We start from the raw sequence: 21,956 nt of genomic DNA on the forward strand, positions 1-21,956 counted from the left end.
GAAGTAACTAAATATGACGTTGTAAATAGGCCTTCCACTGCTCACTTTAAAAAAAAATATACTCTTACAATTTGAGGTTGAAAAATTGGACTATTTGCTCTCAAAATGAGGAATCTGCTTACTTTTTAAAAAATCAATTCATACCTATCTTGGAGTCATACAGTCATAATGGAAACAGGTACTTTAGCCCACCTTGTCAATACTGACCAGGTGGTGCCTTGAGAAGGTGGTGGTGACCTGATTTCTTGAACTACTGCAATCTATTTTCTGTGGATAGAAGCAGAATGCCATTAGGGAGAGATCGCAGGATTTTGGTGGTAATGGTCCTTGGTTTGAAAGGTGCTGTTGGTTTCTTACTGCTATTCTCACACAATTCCCCAGACTTCATTGTCTTTATCCGCATCATTCAGTTGATGGAACTTTCCTTTCAGTGTTTGAGTATCCAATTGACAGTGTTACCAAGTTTTATTTGACAACCTGTTTCTTTAATTACATCATCTCTCCATCTTGCTCTTCTCTGATCTCGATTATTCATGTGATTCTTTGTGTCAAGTCAGCACATTTTCAGTTACCTAAGTTTTCCACCAAGTATCCCATGATCCACATATGTCAGTTGCCTCTTATGGTCTGCAAAAACTTTGGAAGAGCATCCTCCTGGCTAAATATGCTAAGAACATTCTTGACAGATTAAGCATTCTATTCTTCAAAGTTATCTTCATATTGTTGTAACTCCAGCAGTTGACTTTTGTTGATACTGTGGTCAGAACACGCCATGAAAATTTCTGTGCTAACTTAGAACTAGAAACTATCAATTCAAATGGTGCATCTGTGAAAAAAAATTTGAAACGTGTTTCTTTTTTAAGAAATCATCCTTAGGGCAGATCAACTGTTTTAGTACTTGTTCTTACAATTACACAATTTCAACAAGCATTTTTAAAACATGTTGCAAAAATGCAGTTGTTGAACAAGAAAACTATTTTCAACACTATTGTTCACGAAGATGCAAGCGTGAAAGCAGCAAAGCATATCTCTCTTTTAAACTTGTTACATTCACTACAAACTGAATTTTCTTTGTTCTGCAGACTTAAGTATTACAACACTAATTGTATGTTTAGATAGTTTAAGTTTAAACATGTAAAGTAAGCCACAAAACTGCACCATTGTTATGGTGAAGATATCTATGATCTCTAATTTCAGTAATCAAAATTTTCCACACATCAGTTTTCCTGAAGTCATATATAGGCATATCAATATAAAATTGAATTAACCGGATTTTTAAAAATAAGTATTCTACTTTAGTGACTAGCAGAACTACAGATGGTGGAAATCGGGGGAAACCTCTGCTGGATGGAGTTGTATCTAGCACAAAGGTAAATGTTGCAGTTGTTGGATGTCAGTCATCTCAGCTCCAGAACATCTTTGCACAAGTTCCTCAATGATAGGGTAGCATCCTAGGCCCAGTCAGCTGTTTCATCAGCAGTGTTCACTCCATCCATAAGGTCAGAAGTGGGGATGTTTGCTGAGTGTACAACATACGTGACAACTCCGTTTCTGAAGCAGTTCATGACCAAATGCAGCAAGACTTGGACAACATCCAGACTTGTCCTGAAAGGTGGCAAGTAATATTCACACCATACAAATGCCAGGCAATGACCATCTCCAATACGAAACCATCTAACCATTGCACCCACATAATCAATGGCCTTACCATCACTGAATTCTCCATTCTCAACAGCGTGATTTTCGTTGACCAAAAACTGAACTGTACTAGCCGTGGCTGCAAGAGCAGGTCAGAGGCTAGGAATCTTGCAGTGTATAACTCACCACCTGACTCTCCAAAGCTTGTCCTTCGTCTGCAAATCAGGAGCGTGATGGAATATTTCAAATGGATGAGTACAGCTCCAGTAGCACTCCAGAAGCTTGACTGGCACTTCATTGACAAGCATCCACAATGATGCTTAGTAGCAGAATTGCATATGATCTACAAGATGCACTGCAGAAATTCACCAAAGTTTGTTAGTACCTTGAAACCATTCCTGCAAGTTCCCCTCCAAGTTACTCATCATCCTGACTTGGAAATATATCACTAGTCTTTCACTGTTGCTGGGTCACACTCTTCTCCACCAAACAATTCCCTGCCAAATGGCATGTGGGTCTACCTGTAGCACACAGACTGCAATGGTTCAAGAAGACAGCTCACTGCCACCTTCTCAAGGGCAAGTAGGGATGGGTAATTAATGCTGGCCCAACCACCAATACTTCCATCCTTTGAGTGATTTTTTTTTGTAAAAAAAAGTATTTATAAAATGTAATCAGTGGCTCAGACATGTTTTTATACATGGAATTGATGTGCATAGTACAAAATAAGTAACATGCAGAAATCTACACGACTATTTCTTTTTAACATGGTTAAACTTTTGAGCATGGTAAGCATCATTTGAATAAACTTTAGAATTTTCTAAACAACCTGTTCAGCAGTGTTAAGACACACTTCTCAAGAAGGTAGGACTTGAACAAGGCCTCTTGGCTCAGAGGAGGAAAACCACTGAGCCACAAGACCACCTTTAAAATATTTTTTAATCAACCTGTTAACAACAGGCATGTTTTGATGCAACGCTGAAGCAGGTGGAGCTAGAAACTTTGGGCCTTGAACTCCAGTCTCCTGGCCCAGAAGTAGGCACACTACCACATTTTAATCTTGAAATTGCACTTGAAGACATTGGAGTTGCAATTATGACTTCATTTTGTTACACATAAACGTGCTAGTTTAATGTTTACTGAAAATGTTCAAAATTATAGTGTAGTGTTTAGAAAATAACAAAGTTTAAAATTTATCAGTTTCTTGAACCATTGAGATTGTGTACCTTATAAGAAGAATGCCTTTAAAGTGAGCATATTTATGAATTGGGAGCAAAAGTAGGTCATTCGGCACTGGAAACCTTCTCTGCCATTCACTTAATGTTGATCTATTTGTGTTCCAGATATTGGGTACTGTGTTAGAGCAATACTGAATAGATCAAAATCATGCATATCTACACCCAGAAACAGCTAGTAGTCCTGTTGAAGAGCCCAGTGGTTAATTTAAATATATTTAAATGCTTTCCCATGCTCTATAAAAACAATCTGAACCATTATAACACTGGGATTCCCCCAAAATCATTTACTAGCTGGCCTCCTGGTCAAAGTTCTGGTTGATAATCTGGTGGCCCAGAGCTAATTTGCTTATTTTTGACCCATAGCCCTATGCCAGAGAGGCATGGCCATCAAAATGGACAGGGCCTCCCATTGCAGTTGTCAGGTTGTTGAATCTCATTCTTTGCTGGCAGGAAGGGGGAAATAGAATGTACCTCAGTATGTTAAGTTTAATAATATAGTTGCACTTAATATTGTATCCAGGTATTTTACAAATTTACTTAATTTTCAGTTATAGATTTATTTACTTACACTTGCTACACACCGTAGACCTCGTTCAAAATAAATACTGTAATAGAGTCAAAGATATAGGATGTAAAAGGTGGCGCAGAATCTTATCAACTTAATATTGAAGAAGTTTTACTATCATTTGAAGCCATTTAATGTGACAGTTTTGCTACAATAAATTGGGCCATCTTGCTGAGCAACATTCAAATGAGTTTAATGCAAATTGTACAAATTACTGGCAACAATTTTGAAGTGTTTAATTGTAAGGTTATGCATTCTGAACTACATGGATATGACAAATAAATTTATGAACAATTACTAGATATTTCAGTTTTCAAAATCTACAATTTCTGTGTCTGGTACATAACACCCATTAATGTGGACATCTTAGACTGTTATCAAGTCTATATAGTACATGTTTTACAGACAAGTATGAATATAACCTAAATAATTTTTAATGATTAAACATTAAAACATTGATACCTAAAAATAGTGATACATTTGTGATGGATTAACTAAACACAGTCAGCAATTTACCATTGAATCCATTTCATCAACCATAGATGATAGTCCACTCTTTTTGAGAATAATATTTGTTATGATGCTTAAAATGCAGCACATGACTTGGTGGAAAACATTCAGATCCTTTATAATCTAGTGCAGTTTTTGACCTTTTAAATCCTCATGATAACAATGGTGCTACTTTACTACCAATCCCACTCACCAAGTTTTAAATTCCTAAGTATTTAAGGAGAAAAGATCATCACTGTGTAAAGTCGTGGACTGTTATGGGACATTTATATGAACCAGACGAGAGCACGTTAATTGGATTTTGTTACAGGAGGTTAATCCTTCTATCCAGGAATTTTAATAGGAGAGGAATTGGTGACAGAATGGTAATGTTCTTCAATTTATATTGCTGTGTTCTGTTCTTTTTGCATTTTAATTAGATAGGCTGAAATCTTTTCAAACCAGGTAGTTGAAATATTTTGTATCCTGTGGCTTTAATTAGTTTCAAGTTTATTTCACATAAATTGTGTAACTTTAATAGTTGAATGGTTTTGGAGATTACAGTACACACCTGTGCAATATTTTATGTTGTTCTATTGAATAGCTAGAGCTTCAGAATGAGAAAATAAGAAAGATCAATGGAATAAGTTAATACATTTAATTGAATGAACAGATTTTGTTTCCTGTTCAGTAACAAATAAGCATTGCAAAAAACCTGCTTTTTCCACAAATCTAATGTGGATAAATTCGTATTGTATTTGTGGTAAATAGAGGTGTTTATACCATTTAGCTTATGACACCTAAGCTAAACATGTGCAAGACCATTAACTTTGTGTTCAGTTCAGAGGAATAAGGAATTCAGTTCAAAAGCAATATTCTGCTCAGAAATCACCAGAGTTGAGTTCAGAAAGCATGTATACTTTAGGCCTCCCAACGGCTAGAATTCAGATGAGTGTGGGAGGATCTCATGGAGACTTTTAATATTGTAACTTTTGAGAAGATTTGTAGCTCAGGTTGAGGTTCAGGTTGTAAGTTTGCTCACTGAACTGGTAGGTTTGTTTTCAAGATGTTTCGTCACCATGCTAGGTAACGTAGTGAGCCTCCGTTGAGGCGCTGGTGTTCTGTCCTGCTTTCTATTTGTGTGTCTTGGTCTGTTAAGGTGCGTGATATCATTTCTAGTTCTTTTTCTCAGAGGTTGGTAAAGGGGGTCCAAATCGATGTATATATTGATGGAGTTCCAGTCTGAATGTCAGGCCTGAAGGAATTCCTGTGCGTGTCTCTGTTTAGCCTGTCCTGGGATGAATGTGTTGTTCCAATCAAAGTGGTGTCCTCCTTCGTCTGTGTGTAAGAATACCAGTGATAGCTAGTCAGATCTTTTGGGGGCTAGTTAGTGCTCACGTATCCTGGTGGCTAGTTTTCTGCCTGTCTGTGCGATGTAGTGTTTGTCCTTGCAGGGTATTTTGTATATGACACTTGATTTGCTGGTTGTTGTTGGTTTAGATTCATTGGTAGCTGTCTGTGTGTTGGTAGATTTGTGGGCTACCATGATGCCAAGAGGTCAGAGTAGTCTGGTAGTCATCTCTGAGATGTTTTTGATGTATGGTAGTGTGTCTAGAATCTCTGGGCATGTTGTGTCTATTTGTCTGGGTTTGTGTTTATGTAATCGGTGGACTGTGTTTATCGGGTGCCTGTTGTTCTTGAATACACTATATACAGCTATTTTCCTTCTGCTGCTCATAGTTCCTGGGTGCTGCAGGTATGTTGTGGCCTGTTTAAATGCTCTGATGCAGCTCCATTTGTGGGTGTGTTGGGATGATTGCTCCTGTAGTTGAGTATCTGTGTGTATTGCTTTCTTGTAGATGCTGGTCTGCAGTTCTCCATTGACTGTTCGTTCCACTGTGACATCTAAGAAGGGGAGTTTGTTGTTTTCTTTAGTGAAATTTATGCCAGTAAGGAGGATGTTAATATTATTGTAGGTTTCCTCTAATTTGTTCCGTTTCGTGATGACAAAGGTGTAGTCACGTGGCAGACCCAAAGTTTGGGTTGAATCATGGGGAAAGCTATTCATTCTAGTCTCTGCATCAGTGTTTCTGCTAGGAGTCCTGACATTGGTGATCCCATGGGTGTCCCATTGATTTGTTTGTAGATATTTTAAAACATAAAGACTTTGTCCTAAAGACTCATCTGTTTACATATAAACAGAAAGGCCTCCCAATACCCTTTTATCTCTGAACCGAATCAGTTGATTTGGAGCTTGGATTGTTTTATGGCCCCTCTGCAAAAAATCAAGGATAGGGTATCCTTGAGGAAAGGAGCAGCTCTTAGAAAAAGGGATCAGCTTTGTGATGTAGGCAGGAAATGGAGAATTATGATTGGGGGGCGGCTGTATGAGGGTAAATTCACATCAGACGTGGGAGTATTTAAAATGGCAATTGATAAGCTTTCAGGAGTGTCACATTCCTGCGAGAATAAAGGATCGGTATGGCAAGTTACTTAATAGCTTTGTCATCCAAGATTTATGACCTTGGTCAAAAAGAAAAAGGAAGCATGCTTAAGGTCTAGGAGGATGAGAATTGACGAAGCCTTAGCAAGAGAGGAACCAGGCAAAGGGTTGGCCCACTCCAGGACAAAGGAGAGAATCCATATGTGAAGCCAGAAGAAGTAGGTGAGATCGTAAACAGATACTTTGGTGGAGGATGATCTCTGGGAAGGATACGTCAAATTTCTAAGCCATACTGCTGTTAAAAAGAAAGAGGCATTGTGCTTCTTAAAAATATGTCGAGGTAGGTAAGTCGCAAGGTCCCAATAGAATCTATCCCAGAATATTGAGGGAAGCAAGAGAACTAATTGCTGGAGCATTGACAGACAATTTTGAATTCTCTTTGGCCACAGTTAAGGTCCCAGAAGACCGGAGAATAGCCAATCTTATTCCATTATTTGAGCAGGTTAGCATGGATAATACAGGAAATTACAAGCTGGTGAGCCTCATGTTGGTGGTAGGGAAATTATTGGAAAAGATTCTCAAAGATACACCCATTTAGAAACAAACGAGCTTATTATTGATAGGCAACATGGTTTTTGTGTGGTGGAGGTCATGCCTCACTAACTTTATCGAGTTTTTGAGGACGTGATGAAGATGATTGAGGGAAAAGTGGTTGTCCTCTATGTGGACCTCGTTAAGCCTTTGAGAAGGTCCTTCATGGCAGACTGGTACAAAAGGTGAAGTCACGTGGTATTGGGGGAGCTGACAAGATGTATGCAGAACTGGTTTAGTCATAGAAGACCAAGGGTAGGTGTGGAAGGCTACTTTTCAGAATGGAGGGTTGTAACAAGTAGTGTCCCAGAGATCAAAGTTGGGACCTCCGTTGTCCATGGTCTGTATAAATGATTTGGAGGAAAACCTGGTAAGTTCGCAGACTTGATTGGTGAATTTGTAGATAGTGAAGAGGATTGTCAAAGGATACAGCAGGATGTAGATCCGTTAGAGGCATGGACAGAAAAATGGCAGATGGAGTTTAATCCAGACAAATGTGAGGTAATTCATTTTGGAAGGTCAATTACTGGTGCAAATTATACAGTGAATGGAAAAACCCTTTTGATCTGCAGAAAGATCTGGGTGTGCAGGTCCACAGATCACCTGAAGGTGGCAGCACAGGTAGACAAAGTAGTAAAACAGGCCTCTGGCATGCTTGCCTTCATAGGAAAGGGCATTGACATAAGGATAGACAAGTTATGCTGCAGCTTTATAGAACTTTAGTTAAGCCACACTTGGAATACTGCATACAGTTCTGGTCACCAGGCTGTGAATGCTTTGGAGAGGGCACAGAAAAGTGTGATATGGGGAACTTTAGCTATGAAGAAAGATTGAATAGACTGGGTTTGTTTTCACTGGAATGCAGGAGATTGAAGGGCGACTTGGTAGAAGTTTACAAGATTGTGAATGGCATAGAGAGAGTGGAAAGTATGAGGCCTTTTCTCCAGGATGGAAGGGTCAAGTACTAGGGGACACGAGTCCAAGGTGTTAGGGGAGAGGTGAGGATGGGAGGGCGGAGGTTAGTTTGGTGTGTAGTTTAAAAGACATATGTGAGGCACATTTTTCACACAAAGGGTGGTGAGTACCTGGCATGCATTGCCACAAAAAATGGTGGGAGCAGACACAATAGCAGCATTCATGAAGTACCTGGACAAATACATGAATAGGAAGGGAACAGCGGGATACTGATCCTGTAAGTGAAGACAGTTTTAGTATGGAAGGGCAAAATGTGTCACTGCAGGCGTGGAGGGTCGAAGGGCCTGTTCCTATGCTGTAATGTTTATTCCTTGTTTGTGATGAAAGGTGTATAAAATATTTACATTTTTGGAATGTGGATTATTTTAAAAAGAGATGCAGATGAAAGTGAGTTACTGTTCTGAAGGTTTTTAAATAAAACAAAATCAGCAAGTCATTCTGGAGCAGTGACCTAAATCTAAAAGCGCTCACAAGCCATGTGAGTGTATATACCAGTAGTGGTAAATAAAGAGATGTTTATACTGTTGAGCTTATGATACATAAGCTAAACATGTGCAAGCCCATTAGCTTTGTTTTCAGTTCAGTTCAGAAGAATTATGGGAATTGCGTTCAAAAAGCAATTTTTCAGTTCAGCTTAGCAGTCATCCTGATGAAGGACTTTTGCCCGAAACATCAATTTTCCTGCTCCTTGGATACTGCCTGACCTGGTGTGCTTTTCCAGCACCATACTCTCAACTCTAACCTCCAGCATCTGCAGTCCTCACTTTTACTTAGAAGTCATCAGAGTTAAGTTCAGAAACAAGTTTTAGTTTCTCTTCAGCAGGAGTTCAGGGAAAGCCAGTCACCTTGACAGAAGATTTCAGTTTGTGAAAGTTCAAAATGAAATTTGGTGGAAATCTGCAAGTTAATATAACTGAGAAAGTATAGGCTCGCAGATTTGTTCATGTTTGGAAAAGTTAATGTCAGCAGTTCCATGGTTCTGGACTGCCTAGTCATTTAGAACATCCTTTCTGCATTTACCCTTTCTAGTCCTGTAGAATTTTATAGGTTTCTCCATGATCCCCTCATTCTTACATCGCCCTAACTTATCAGTCTCTTTTCATAAGCCAATCCTGTCATCCCAAAAATCAGTCTGGTAAACAGTTATTTCATACCTCCACATGCAGATCATCTTTCCTCTGATGAGGAGACCAAATTGTGCACAATATTCCAGGTGTGGCCTTACCAAGGCCCTGCACAATTGCTGCAAGTTATCCCTGTTCCTGTACTCGCATCCTCTCGTGTGTCCTCTCACATTTGCAGCATTCACCACCTGCTGCACCTGCATGACTACTTTTAGTGACTGGTGAATGAGAACACTCAGGTGTGTTTGTCCCTCTCCCTTTCCCAATCTGTGCCATTCAAATAATCTGCCTTCCTGTTTTTGCTACCAAAATGGATAACTTCTCTTTCATACGCATTATACATCATCTGCCATGCATTTTCCCACTCACTCAATTTATCCAAATTATACTGAACCATCTCTGCAGCACCGTCCCACTCAGCTCTGTTCACTTCAATGACTAATTACTACTGTAACTAAAAAAAAGTAATCTGTCAAACAAGGTTTCAGTCTTGGATATGACTTGTGCAAAAGCTGGTTACATAACAGCATTATAAGTTTAGAAGACAAGTTACTACCATGGGAACACAACCACAGGAGAAGGTTATTTGTCCTCCCGAGGCTGGTTTGCTATCCCATTAGATGGCTAATCTGTGTTTCAACTCAGTTTATCTGTATTTGCTCCATAGAAAAATATAATAAATAAAAGCAGTAGAACTTTGAAATTGCTGCATCATTTCAATATGATCATGACTGATATCCCAAGTAAAGACTGGATCTTCTTTAGTTTTGATTGTGAAGTGGGAAAAGAACCCTTTATGTAAAAAAGGGATTGCTGCACATCTTAAAAGCTAGTAAAGCCAGTCAGATGAAAGTATCTGGAGAAGGAAGGTCGAGAAGTAGCATTCCAATTGGTACATGGATCATTTCACCAAACATTGCAAACAAGGACCACTGAACTTCCTTCCTAGTCTTTCCCTCTATCCAAAGTACCCAGGTTTGATTTTCCCTGGTCTGCCTCTATATAGAGGGGAGTTTATGAGAGGGTTGGAATTTTAATTAGTGGAGTTTTATATATCAACAGTTCATAATTGCTTATTTGTAGTGAGAATCTAGTTGTAATAAGTAATAATTCTTAAACGGAAACCTGGTTCATGTTTTCTGTTAACCTGGGTCTGATGGGGATGTTGTATATCTTTTAAAATCGTTTAAACTTTTGTGACAATTCTGGGTGTAGCACCCTCAATTCCACTTTGCTATTGCTTCCCAAACCACTTGAGTTTCTTGAAGTTCAAAATCTTTTTATCTTCAAACTTAAACATAGTAATTGATGCGCATCTATAGCCTGTTGAGTAAGGAAATTTCTCCTAATCCCATTTCTAAATTATTAATGTCATTTGCAATGGATGTCCTTATATTTGGAATTGATCAGTTAAGTGGTCTTAACTGACCTGTTCACAAATTTAATTTCAAGAAATTTACTATGAACTGCTTACATTAAATTGACTTGATTGAGTGGTTCTTGAGAATTATACTGAATGTGTACATTTTAAAACATGAGTTAAGCTTTCATTTGATGGCTTCAATCAGGGAATAAGAATTAACGTCTTTTTAAAATGCAGTTTTAGAAGATGCAAATAAGTAAGGTGATCATTAAGCAGATTGATATTTAACACTTATTCCAGGATAGGTATTTTTCTAGCCAACTTTTTCAGAGATGTTACTACAGACCTCTGACGCAGGTGGAACTTAAAGTCCAGTGTCCTTGCTCCAAAGATAGGAACTTAGCACAGTATCCCGGGAGTCCTCTTTTTACAAGAAACATTGATTTTCGTTGATTATGAAACTAAATAAAAGACTCATGGCTGGATTTTTCCAATAGAGAGCAAAATAATTTTTCTCAAGCTGTTGTGTCAATCATTGAATTATATGGTAAATATAATTGTTTCTGACATGAATACAATTTAAGTGAGTTTCAGTATGTTAAATTGCCTTGTAATGAACTAAACACCTTTTTAAGTATTTCATTTGATTTTTTTGACTCAAACAATTTTACGTTTTCGCTTCCATGATATAGTATTTAAGTGATGTCACTTGCAATTTGAAAGTATTGGAAACCAGGTTTCGTTTGAATGTTAGAATTACAGAAAGCTAGAATTGGAATGTAAACTCTTGTTGGCTTTAAAAAATTAATTGTGTTTTGCACTGTAACTGAATTGATATCCAAGCTTGTAACTCTAGCTATCTAGTTAGTTAAAGAAGACAAATCTTTGAGTGTGTTTCAGATGCAATTCGATGTAATTGTTTTACATTTTGTTTGCCTCAGGTGTTTTTCAGAGCAGGAACTCTGATTAAGTTGGAAGAACAAAGGGATGAACAGACTAGAAGAAATATCACACTCTTCCAGGCAGCTTGCAGAGGATACCTTGCAAGACAATATTTCAAGAAGAGAAAGGTATGATGTTTGTCAAAGCTTCATAAAACTAATGAAGAATTCATTCTAAACATGCTTTATGTATTTGTCATTTTTCATTTTAAACTATACAATTGTACAGGAAGGTGGAGGCTATTTGGTCCATCAAATCTGAGCAGGTTTTTCTGAAGTAACTGTAATCCTTCATCCCTGGGGCCTTCCTAGTAAATCTCTCATACACTTGCCAAAGCTTCACATCTTTCCTATAAAATGTGATACCTAGAATTGGATACAATTGTGAGCGAAAAAATGTTTTACAAAGCTTCAGTATAACCTCCTGGCTGCTGTACTCCGTGCTTCTGTTTATAAACCCCAGAACCACATTTAGTTTAGTAATTGTTTTCTTATCTGGCCTAGCTACGTTTAAAGGTTTGTGAACAGCATCACAATGTCATTGTTCATCCACTCTAATACTTTGTCAAGGTTGTGGAGGTCCTGAGAGAGTGCCAAGGAAATTTCCCACAATTTTTTTTATATTCATTCACTGGAAATGGACATTACTGGCTAGGCCAGCATTTATTGTCCAATATTAATTGCCAGAAGTTAGTTCAGAATCAACCACATTGCTGTCAGTATGGTGTCACATGTCAGCCAGACCAGGTAAGCATGACAATTTCTTGCCTGAAGGACATTAGTAAACCAGCTGGGTTTTTCTGACAATTGATAATGGTTTCATGATTCATTAGACTTTTAATTGCAGATTTTTATTCAATTTAAGTTCCCCCATGTGCCATGGCAAGATATGAACCAAGGTCTCCAAAGTGTTATCTGATTCTCTGGATTAATAGTGAGCATTAATACCACTAGGCCATTGCCTCCCCAAATTATTCTAGGTGAAGAGGGCGTTTTGTGACCGGATTAGTTTGGAGAAACTAGAATTGTTCTTTTTGGAGGAAAAGTATTTGAGCGAAGATCTGATCGTAGTGTACAAAATTGTGTCCGATTTGGATGATACTGTCAAAGGAAAGCTGTTCCTGATAGCTGATGGAATACAGATGTGTGACACATAAACGTTTGAACAAGCAGTGCAGGGGGAAGTGAGGAATAAGTTTGTTTTTAACGCAGTGAGCAGTAATGATCTAGAATGAATGTGTTGATAACAGAAATGGATAGAATCTTGAGGAAAATGAACATCCGGAACTACAGGTACAAGCAAAGGTAATAAATTGGCTGGATTGGACGTCAGAAAGTTGTCATGGACTTAGCTGGCTGGCTGGCCTTCTTGTCTTCTGGTGCCTCTATGATTCTGTCATTTAGCTTGTTTTGTATTTCCTCATTCTTCCTACCAAAATGTATCAGCTCATATTTTGTGTGCTGAGTTTAATCTGTCGCATGTAGATGCAACATTAGAACTTCATAGTAGCAGTCATGAATAATATCTCTGCATAGCTTAAATATGGAATTCCAGCTTGGTGAACAGTATGTTGCATGGCATGGTACATTAGAATTAATCCAATTTGTATTGTAATTACAGAAAGGTTTTGACTTCCCTTTTCGGAGAAGTTTATCTTAGAAGTATTTCAGTTAAACCGATCTTGGCTTAAAGATGATATGACCAACCAGTTTGATTAAAGCTAATCAATTAACTTTTTAGGTTCAAGAACTAGCTATTCGTTGTGTCCAGAAAAACATTAAAAAGAACAAAGGGGTCAAGAACTGGCCGTGGTGGAAATTGTTCACTACTGTCCGGCCACTAATTGAGGTTCAGTTAACAGAAGAGCAATTACGGGGCAAAGATGTAAGTACTTTGGACTCTAATTTCACATAACATATTAGTTCATACAGCCTTAGATAAATTCTGTTTTTCTTTTCAGCTTTTACGTTTGCAGTTACATTTTTATCACTGCTTGAATTTGTTGTTTTATATGTAACGTAAGATCTGGATATGCAAAAGGCCCAAACATCATGAAGCAGGGATTGCTTATTCCACTGGCATCAGGAAATTATGAATCATGAAAGGAAATTAAGAATAAATTAAGAAACTGTTTGTACGGGGAATGACCAGTTGAATGATATTGGGCTGAGGAATTCCTTTGTCTTTCTCCTCTTTCTTCCTGTAAGGTTATGGGAAATCATTCATTAATCTCCTCGTGGAGATGTTGACTCTGACTTCCCTTGGTAACATACAATAGCTGAAATTCCTCTTCGGAGGGCTCTTTTGAGGGCAACAGTGATTTAGTGGTTATGGTTGCTGCCTCACGGAGACCCAGGTTTGATTCTGACTATGGGTGACTATGTGGCGTTTGCATGTTGTCCGTGTGGGTCTCTTCCAGGTTTTCTGGGTTTTGCTGCCCTCTTGTAACGTCCCTACCCCTGGACTGGTTCAAGTTCCACCTGCTCCAGAGATATGTCCTAACATCTCAAGTCAATTAGTAAAATAAGGCAATACAAAATAGGGCCCCTCTGGAAGACCCTCTTGTAGTGCAGTCCATCATCCCTCCCTCCACTGAAGACACATTTTGTTTGCCCGCAAGATTTTGTTTGACTGGTCCAGCCGCCGTCCCTCACCATTGTTACCTCTTGGTGGAGGTCCCATTAATATATTTACCTCTTCAAAATTATAACTACTGGACAGTGAAATGTGGACATTTTGGTCACAATAGTGCCTAATTCCATTTGATGTAAAATCACTTGGTGTTTGTATGGATATGTGTAATTCCATATCTGTCCTCATATATATATGTGTGTGTGTCTGTGTGTATGTTCTCTGTCTCCTTCCTTGTACATCTGACATTGTGTGGTGACTGCAAGTATAGATGTTAGACAAAATTCACGATCATCCTTACTTCCCCACCCGTAATCAGAGGTCAGTGAATTTTGTCTATCATTCTTATTTCCACACCCTCTTCCTGCCATCCATGGGCATCGAGGCCAAGTATATTATCTTATGACTTCGACTGTTAGCAATTAAATTTGCATTCTTTGTGATATGCATCATAGTCAAGCTTCTGACAAGGTGGATTAATGGAAGTAATGAGAAATTATATATTATGGTTTCAAGTCTTTGAAGTTAATATTAAAATCTTATATTTTATTAACATTATTTTCTCAACAGTCCATTTAAAATAAACTGTATGGGAAAAGTTGTACTCATTCAATGTATTTGTTAGAATTAATGTCTATCTATGAAAATATAACAATATTTTAGCTATGATTTGAAATTTCATTAAAAGTTTCATTTATTTGGAATTATAATTAATGGCCTGGATTTCTGCCTAAATTTGCACCTCTGATGCACCACCTGATGCTGTGCAAGTCCCTATATAGACATTTGCCATATTTATGCAGGAAATTTAAACTTGCATTTGATAATTTTGCCCTGACCAGATTGCTCCATGATTGGCCAATATCATGCCATCTCGAGTTGTTTGTTCAAAACTTACCCTGTTTTGTTAAAAATATTTACTTAAAACTTTTCAGAGAAGGCCAAAAGTCCCCTCAGGAGCATAGCTGTAAGTAACTAAGTCAGAATGTCAAAGCATAGCAGTATGCTGAACCATGCCAATACTTGTGTTGAAGACATCTGATCCTTAGCAAGGTTGAGATTTCATGTTAATATAAAATAACAAATCATTATTGGTCCACCATTTATGTCGGCCTTGAAGAAAGCTGCACTGCAAGATTTGGCAATCTCAGTGGCAAAAATCTCGTCTCTCTTGAGATACTATTTGTACTATTTCTCAATCAGAATTCCTAGCATTGGGCTATTTTCAGCATATGCAAACATGAGGAATAATGTCATCAATTTGTTTAAAAGTTCAATTGATTAAAAGATTTTCCATGAGCTACAAACCAGGAAATAATAAAATATTGATCAATCCAATGTTTTTAAATCCTTGAAGAGTGAAATAATGATTGGAAAATATGCACAGAATCAAGATAGAAACTGAAACATCATGAATAAACATTTAAAAGTAAATATGTAATTAAATATAGTTTACAAAGTTTAATAATTACACACATTAGAAAAAAATTATCAGTGCTACGTTGAGTGTCACATCTGTTATATAGCACAACTTATTAGTGGGCGGCATGGTGACACAGTGGTTAGCACTGCTGCTTCACAGCGCCAGAGACCCAGGTTCAATTCCCGCCTCAGGCTCCACTCTGTGTGTAGTTTGCACGTTCTCCCTGTGTCTCCATGGGTTTCCTCTGGGTGTTCCGGTTTCCTCCCACAATCCAAAACTGTGCAGGTTAAGTGAATTGGCCAGGCTAAATTGCCCATAGTGTTAGGTGAAGGGGTAAATGTAGGAGAATGGGTCTGGGTGCGTTACGCTTCGGCGGATCGGTGTGGACTTGTTGGGCTGAAGGGCCTGTTTCCACACTGTAAGTAATCTAATCTAATTACTCACGTTGCTGTTAACAATACAGTAACACCTTGTTGAGAAAAGCTTATTTTTTAAGGGATTTCTGATAGTGCTATTGGGGTAGAAAAGGTGAGGTTCTTACCAAATTCTGTGGGATTGAATGTTTCCGGACAAAACACTGTTGGTATGGCAAGAAGGATAAGAAAACCATAGTGGGATTGTTGGGAAGGAGATTCGTGCCAGTAAGAAGATTTTTGAAGTTAAGAACAAAAAGTTCTGTTTTTCCATCCAAGTGTTGAATGATTCCCACTAGTAAGTGACAAGAGGCTTTTTTACATTAATTAACATCTTCATTATTCTAACATCTTACCTTATTAATAAGCAGTTTCCAACTTTCCCAGACACTGAACATTACTGACATGAATTGCTAACAATTGCCCATTCCTCAACATGACTGCCATCACCAGAACCTCCAGGTCCCTGTCAGCAAAGTGATGTGCCAGTTTCCTTCTGTTTGACATGTCCAGGTCACTTAGCAGGAACTGTGTGGTCACTAACAATTGACTGGGCACATGGCTAGGCTATAAAGATGGTGTCAGCAATAGGAATCATGTGTGGTCCCATCGTTGGCCAGTGCTTCTGCCTGTGGCAACTGGGAGAAAGTGACAAGTGGGATGTCAGAGGGCTGTGTTACATAGTAATGAGGGCAATTTAGGAGGGTAGCATGAGAAAACTAAGGCTTATGGGGGGAAGCTCTTCATGAAACTTCCAAAATTGACACCTAGCCAATGTCTGGTATACTTCAGCTCAAGGTTTCTTCAGTTGTTTTTGCTGGGTGTGAGGCTCAGGATAGTGACTATGGCGAAGCCATGGCAAACTCACAAATTTTAAGGCTTTCATCTTATTCTGCATCTGTACTAAGTCCTTAAGTTGCAGTCAAACTCGGTGGAGTAATTGGATTAGTGGTGCTGGAAGAGCACAGCAGTTCAGGCAACATCCAAAGTGCAGCGAAATCGACATTTCAGGCAAAAGCCCTTCACCAGGAATAAAGGCAGTGAGCCTGAAGTGTGGAGAGATAAGCTGCTTATCTCTCCACACTTCAGGCTCACTGCCTTTATTCCTGATGAAGGGCTTTTGCCCGAAACATCGATTTCGCTGCACTTTGGATGCTGCCTGAACTGCTGTGCTCTTCCAGCACCACTAATCCAGAATCTAGTTTCCAGCATCTGCAGTCATTGTTTCTACCTCGGTGGAGTAATAATGACAAATGTAATGGTTTGCAGTCAATATCTCTCAACATATAAACCTGTGAAAATAAACTGATTTATGTCAATGTAGATTTCAACGTTATAATTATACTTTTGTGTAGAAGGAATGTTATCAAGATATCATCTTTAAAAAGTGACTGATGCAGGTTTTATTTGAGCATTATCAATGTTTTCATGGTTTACCTTAAATTTTCATGTCTGAAAGTGTTTCTGTAATATAAATGATTTTGTAAGAAATACTATCCATTCAGTTTTGAGAAGATGAGAAATGTAAAACATTTAAATATACTGTAGTTTCAACCCAGTAAAACAACTTATTCTCAATGTAGTAAAATAAAATCTATTAAACTGATCTTAAACTATTAAAAGTTGAGGTTAAAGTTGTCAGTCATTGCATAAGCGATAACTGGAAAATATGTTTCACTGTATTAGGAGGAAATTCAGCAGCTACGAAGCAAAATAGAAAGAGTTGAAAAGGAGCGTAATGAGCTACGGTTAACCAGTGATCGCTTAGAAAGCAGGGTAAGATAGTAGTTGTGAACTTTCTGTATATTTGTTATTTCAGCCTGTGCAACAATTAATATTTTGGAATTGCCAGCATATTTCATTTGATTCAGAGCAGTAAATAATATATGGAATTAAAATTTCTTATGGGTTATGTTTCCAATTGAAAACCATCATTACACTTTAAAATAAATGAGAGAACAGTGTAATAAATATTCAGAAGTGGTAATTGACATAAAATTAAGCAAAATAGAGTTTAAAATTAATAACTCTAATCTACTTTGTACTTGCATCCATGATAGTAAGGCTGGATATTCTAATTTAGTAATAATTTTAAGTCCAGTTAAAAATCAAAATGAAAATGACTTGAATTCTCCACATGATCACACAGTTGCAATATGTAAATGGTTAAAATGTAATTTTATGCATTCTTAGTGAATAACTACAAATTCTAATCGGCTAGTAACTGTTTGAAATATAATGTTTAACTTGCTTTGGGGTGATATCTGTAACATATGAGCAGAAAGGAATGCGCCCCTTGAGAGCTCATTGGCTTCGCAACTTCTCTAATATAGTTGAGGGCTCAGAAGTTGGAGGTCAGCCTTCCCACTCCTAGGTCAATTGAAGCTCCTAAGTGACTGATGTCAGCAGCATAGGACGTTCATGCCAATGGGCCATCAGGTATACCCTGACAATTTGCGTCCAGGTTGAGTGGGAATCTCCTAATTGATTATTGTGTCCTGTGCCCTTCCTGAGCAAGAACAATGTACCCACCCTAACTGGTGCCTGTCTGGATAGTCCATTGAGCTCCCCTACCTGCCTCTCCTGTGGATATTCAGCAGAGCTTATTATCTGGATCTCTTGCAGTCCCAACAGTGGCCACCATTCCTCCATAGGCTTGGGAACCCCAGGGATGGACAACGGTATCCTTGATTTGCCACTTCGTTTTGTAGAGGTTTCCAGCATTTGTTAGAAAAGCCATTGGATTTTCCAGTGGCTTTCTCTTATTGGATGAGACCACTGCTACAGCTACTAAATTCAGACCAATGAATCATAGTCATTAAAAAAAAAGGTTGGCATCTGTTCCTGGGCTATACGTTGAAGTTAATGCACATCAGTTCAAATCTAAGATCATTTTTCTAAATTTGAGCATTTTAAACAATAGTTCACACGTATTGCATCTGTAGATTAATATCCATAATATCCTGTTTTGTTTCAATAACAGCTAGGAGACCTGACATCAGAATTAACAGATGAGAGAAACACTGGTGAATCAGCAACTCAACTTCTCGAGACAGAAACTGCAGAAAGGCTTCGATTAGAGAAAGAAATGAAGGAGTTGCAGGTGGGTTCACTTCCTATAATGTTGAAACTTTGCCAGGCATTACAATACGATATTTTTGATTTGTAAGGGAAATTCTAGGGCTTTTACCTTGTTTTTTCAAAAAGATCAATCATAAGATGAAGGTGTTACTGTCTAGGACAGCATTTATTGCTCATCTCTAATTGTCCAAAGGGCAGTAAAGAATAACCACATTGCTGTGGCTCTGGAGTCACATGTTGGCCAAGCCAGGTAAGGATGGCAGCTTCCATCCCTAAAGGACATTAGTGAACCAGATGAATTTTTCCTGACAATCAACAGTGGATTCATGGTTATCATTAGACTCTTGAATTCAATAAATATCTTGAATTCAAGTTCCACCATCTGCCACGGTGAGATTCGAACCCAGGTCTCCAGAATATTATCTGGATCTCTAGATTAACAGACCAATGGTAATACCACTAGGCCTTTGCCGCCTCATGCAACTTGAGGCACAGCTGCCAATATTGATGGAGCTAGCATCCAAGATATGCAAGGGAGCTGAATTAGAGGAACATCAAAATCTTGGAGGGCTGAAGAATATTATAGAGATCAGATGGGAATATTTGCTAATCGAGGCCGTATTGCTAAATGTAAGCTTAGATGTTGATGAATCTGGTTCGGCTCAGTTTCATAAAAAGCATAAAAACAGACCGTTTGGTCAAAGCATTTCAAGCTTGCATTTATGGTGCTCTGAAGCTTCAAGCCTTTTCCTTCATCTGTTTAAACGATATGACCAATGATCTAAGTGGTTAATTCCCTTCGTATGAAGTCATGGAAAGGTTTGAAGCCAGGAAAATATTTTTTAAAATATTGGACCAAGGATACATTGGAAGGGTCAGAAGAGAGTATCCATAACATTTCCTGGGCTGGAGCGATCTAGCAATAGAGAGACAAGATAGGCTGCACTTGTTTTCCTCTGCTCTAAGGAAAATGTTAAGATGTTAATATATAAGTTTGTGAAGCAATGCCAGTAATTTAAAAAATTAAAATTTTGAGAATTGTTGAGTATTATTGTAATCATCTTGTGTTTCAGGTCAAATATGATGGAATGAAGAAGCAAATGGAGTCAATGGAAATGGAAGTTATGGAAGCTCGGCTTATCAAAGCAGCAGATTTAAATGGAGATCTGGATGATGATGAGTCTGGTTAGTTACACTGTTTTGATACGTAACCAATTTTGTGCTGTATATGTTTATCCCAGCTATTCCATTGCAGGCAGTTATGCTTCTCTCAAACTTCTTATTTTCTTTAATATTTTATACTTGGATATGAGTGTTGATGGCCAAGTCTACATTTATTTTCCATCTATAGTTCCCTTTGCGAAGATGATGAGCTGTCATCTTGAATTGTTGCAGTCTTAGCATATGCGTACACTCCAGTGCTGTTCAGAATGAGTTTCAAGGTTTTGACCAGGTGACAGTGAAGGAATGGTAATATAATTACAAGTCAGGATGCTGTGTGGGTTAGAAGGTACTTGCTTGTGCTGGTGTCCTATGCACAGCTGCCCTTGTCCTTCTAGGTGATAAGAGGTCACAGGTTTTGAAGATGCTGTCAAAGGAGCTTTGAGTTGTGGAATATGTTGTGTAGATATTACATATTCCTTCCACCGTATATCATGGAGATGGGAGTGCAGATTGTAAGTGGTGGTGGGCTGCTGCTCGAAAGGAATGCTTTGTCCTAGGTGACATTGAAGTTCTTGAGTGTTGTTGCAGCTACATTCATCTAGGCAAGTGGAAAGTATTCCTTTGCACTCCTGATTTGTGCTTTGTAGAAAGGCAATGGGGAGACAGGAGGTGAGTTGCTGACAGCAGAATTCCTTTCTTCTGTCTGCTTTTGTAGCCACTGTATTTGTATGGCAGGCCCTGATCAATTTCTGGTCAGTAGTAACCATGGGAATAATGTTAGTGGGTGATCAGTAATAGTAATGACACTGGATATCAATTGGAGATGGTTAGATTCTCTCTGGTTTGGGTTAGTCACTGCCCACCACTTACATGGCATGAAGGTTAATAGTTGCTTATTAGCCCAAATTGGGAAGTTGTCTCAATCTTGTACCAAACTGAGACCAGCTGCCTCAATATTTGTGGAATCGCAAATAGCACAACCATCTACCAAGATCCCCAGTTCTGACCGTATGATGAGGGAATGTCATTGATGAAGCAGCTGAAAATGATTGGGTTTTGGGCACTATCCAGATGTACAGGGATTGAGATGATTGACCTCCAGCAATCCTAACATCATCCTTTGTGTGAGCGATAAATTCAACCAGCAGATGGTTTACTCCCTTATTCCCAATGACTCCAGGTTTGCTTGGGATCCTTGAAGTCTTTCATAGCGAATCTTTGATATCAAGGCCAGTGTCTCTTGCCTCATGTCCCTATCATGGTGCCTTAAATTGATTTGACTTTCTGTGTCAGCATTGTTTCATTGCAGTCAGGAAGCAAGATTTGCTCAATTTTGGATTTATCAATCATTTCCACCGCAGATGCTCAAGAAGCAGAGTAAATGCTACTTCAGATATTTCTATCTCACAGTAATTGTCTTTTACTTGTGTTATCTCTTGAGCTTTAAACAGTTTGGAATATTCATCAAAATTGAGTTTCAGTGCTCGGCCCTCCAGTTCAGGGCAATGGTTTTCTTCTGCCTTGAATTGATCTTTTCATTTTAAAGGTGTTTCTTGATTTGCAAAGTGCTTCTGTTTTGAATTATTTCTTCTGCTTCTGTCATTGTTTAAAAATAAATGTAAATTTAATTGACACAAAAATTCAGCTTATAGTTGATTACTTTCCATAGGTGGAGAATGGAGACTGAAATACGAGCGTGCAATAAGAGAAATAGATTTCACCAAAAAGCGAATGCATCAAGAATTTGATGATAAACTAGAGGTTGAATTACAGAACAAAAGACAACTGGAGAGAAAAGTGAGAAGACAATGCTTTTATCATTTTTTTTGCGGTATTATATAGTTAAAGATTTGAATTAATGTGACGCTATGCCTTA

General features: G+C 38.3%; 1 protein-coding gene across 6 annotated transcripts in view; it reads left to right on the forward strand.

Moving 5' to 3' along the window:
• Positions 1–21,956, forward strand: part of myo18ab (myosin XVIIIA b) — a 308,092-nt gene that overhangs the window by 199,860 nt on the left and 86,276 nt on the right. For all 6 annotated transcript variants that reach the window (XM_060848332.1, XM_060848328.1, XM_060848330.1 and 3 more), the window contains 6 exons: positions 11,368–11,496; positions 13,109–13,252; positions 17,522–17,611; positions 18,819–18,938; positions 19,990–20,101; positions 21,750–21,877. In XM_060848332.1, coding sequence (XP_060704315.1) covers positions 11,368–11,496; positions 13,109–13,252; positions 17,522–17,611; positions 18,819–18,938; positions 19,990–20,101; positions 21,750–21,877 — 723 coding nt within the window. The remainder of the gene's footprint in view (positions 1–11,367; positions 11,497–13,108; positions 13,253–17,521; positions 17,612–18,818; positions 18,939–19,989; positions 20,102–21,749; positions 21,878–21,956) is intronic.

This window comes from Hemiscyllium ocellatum, chromosome 31 (assembly GCF_020745735.1).
Source record: "Hemiscyllium ocellatum isolate sHemOce1 chromosome 31, sHemOce1.pat.X.cur, whole genome shotgun sequence".
NCBI classification, from domain to species: Eukaryota; Metazoa; Chordata; class Chondrichthyes; order Orectolobiformes; family Hemiscylliidae; genus Hemiscyllium; species Hemiscyllium ocellatum.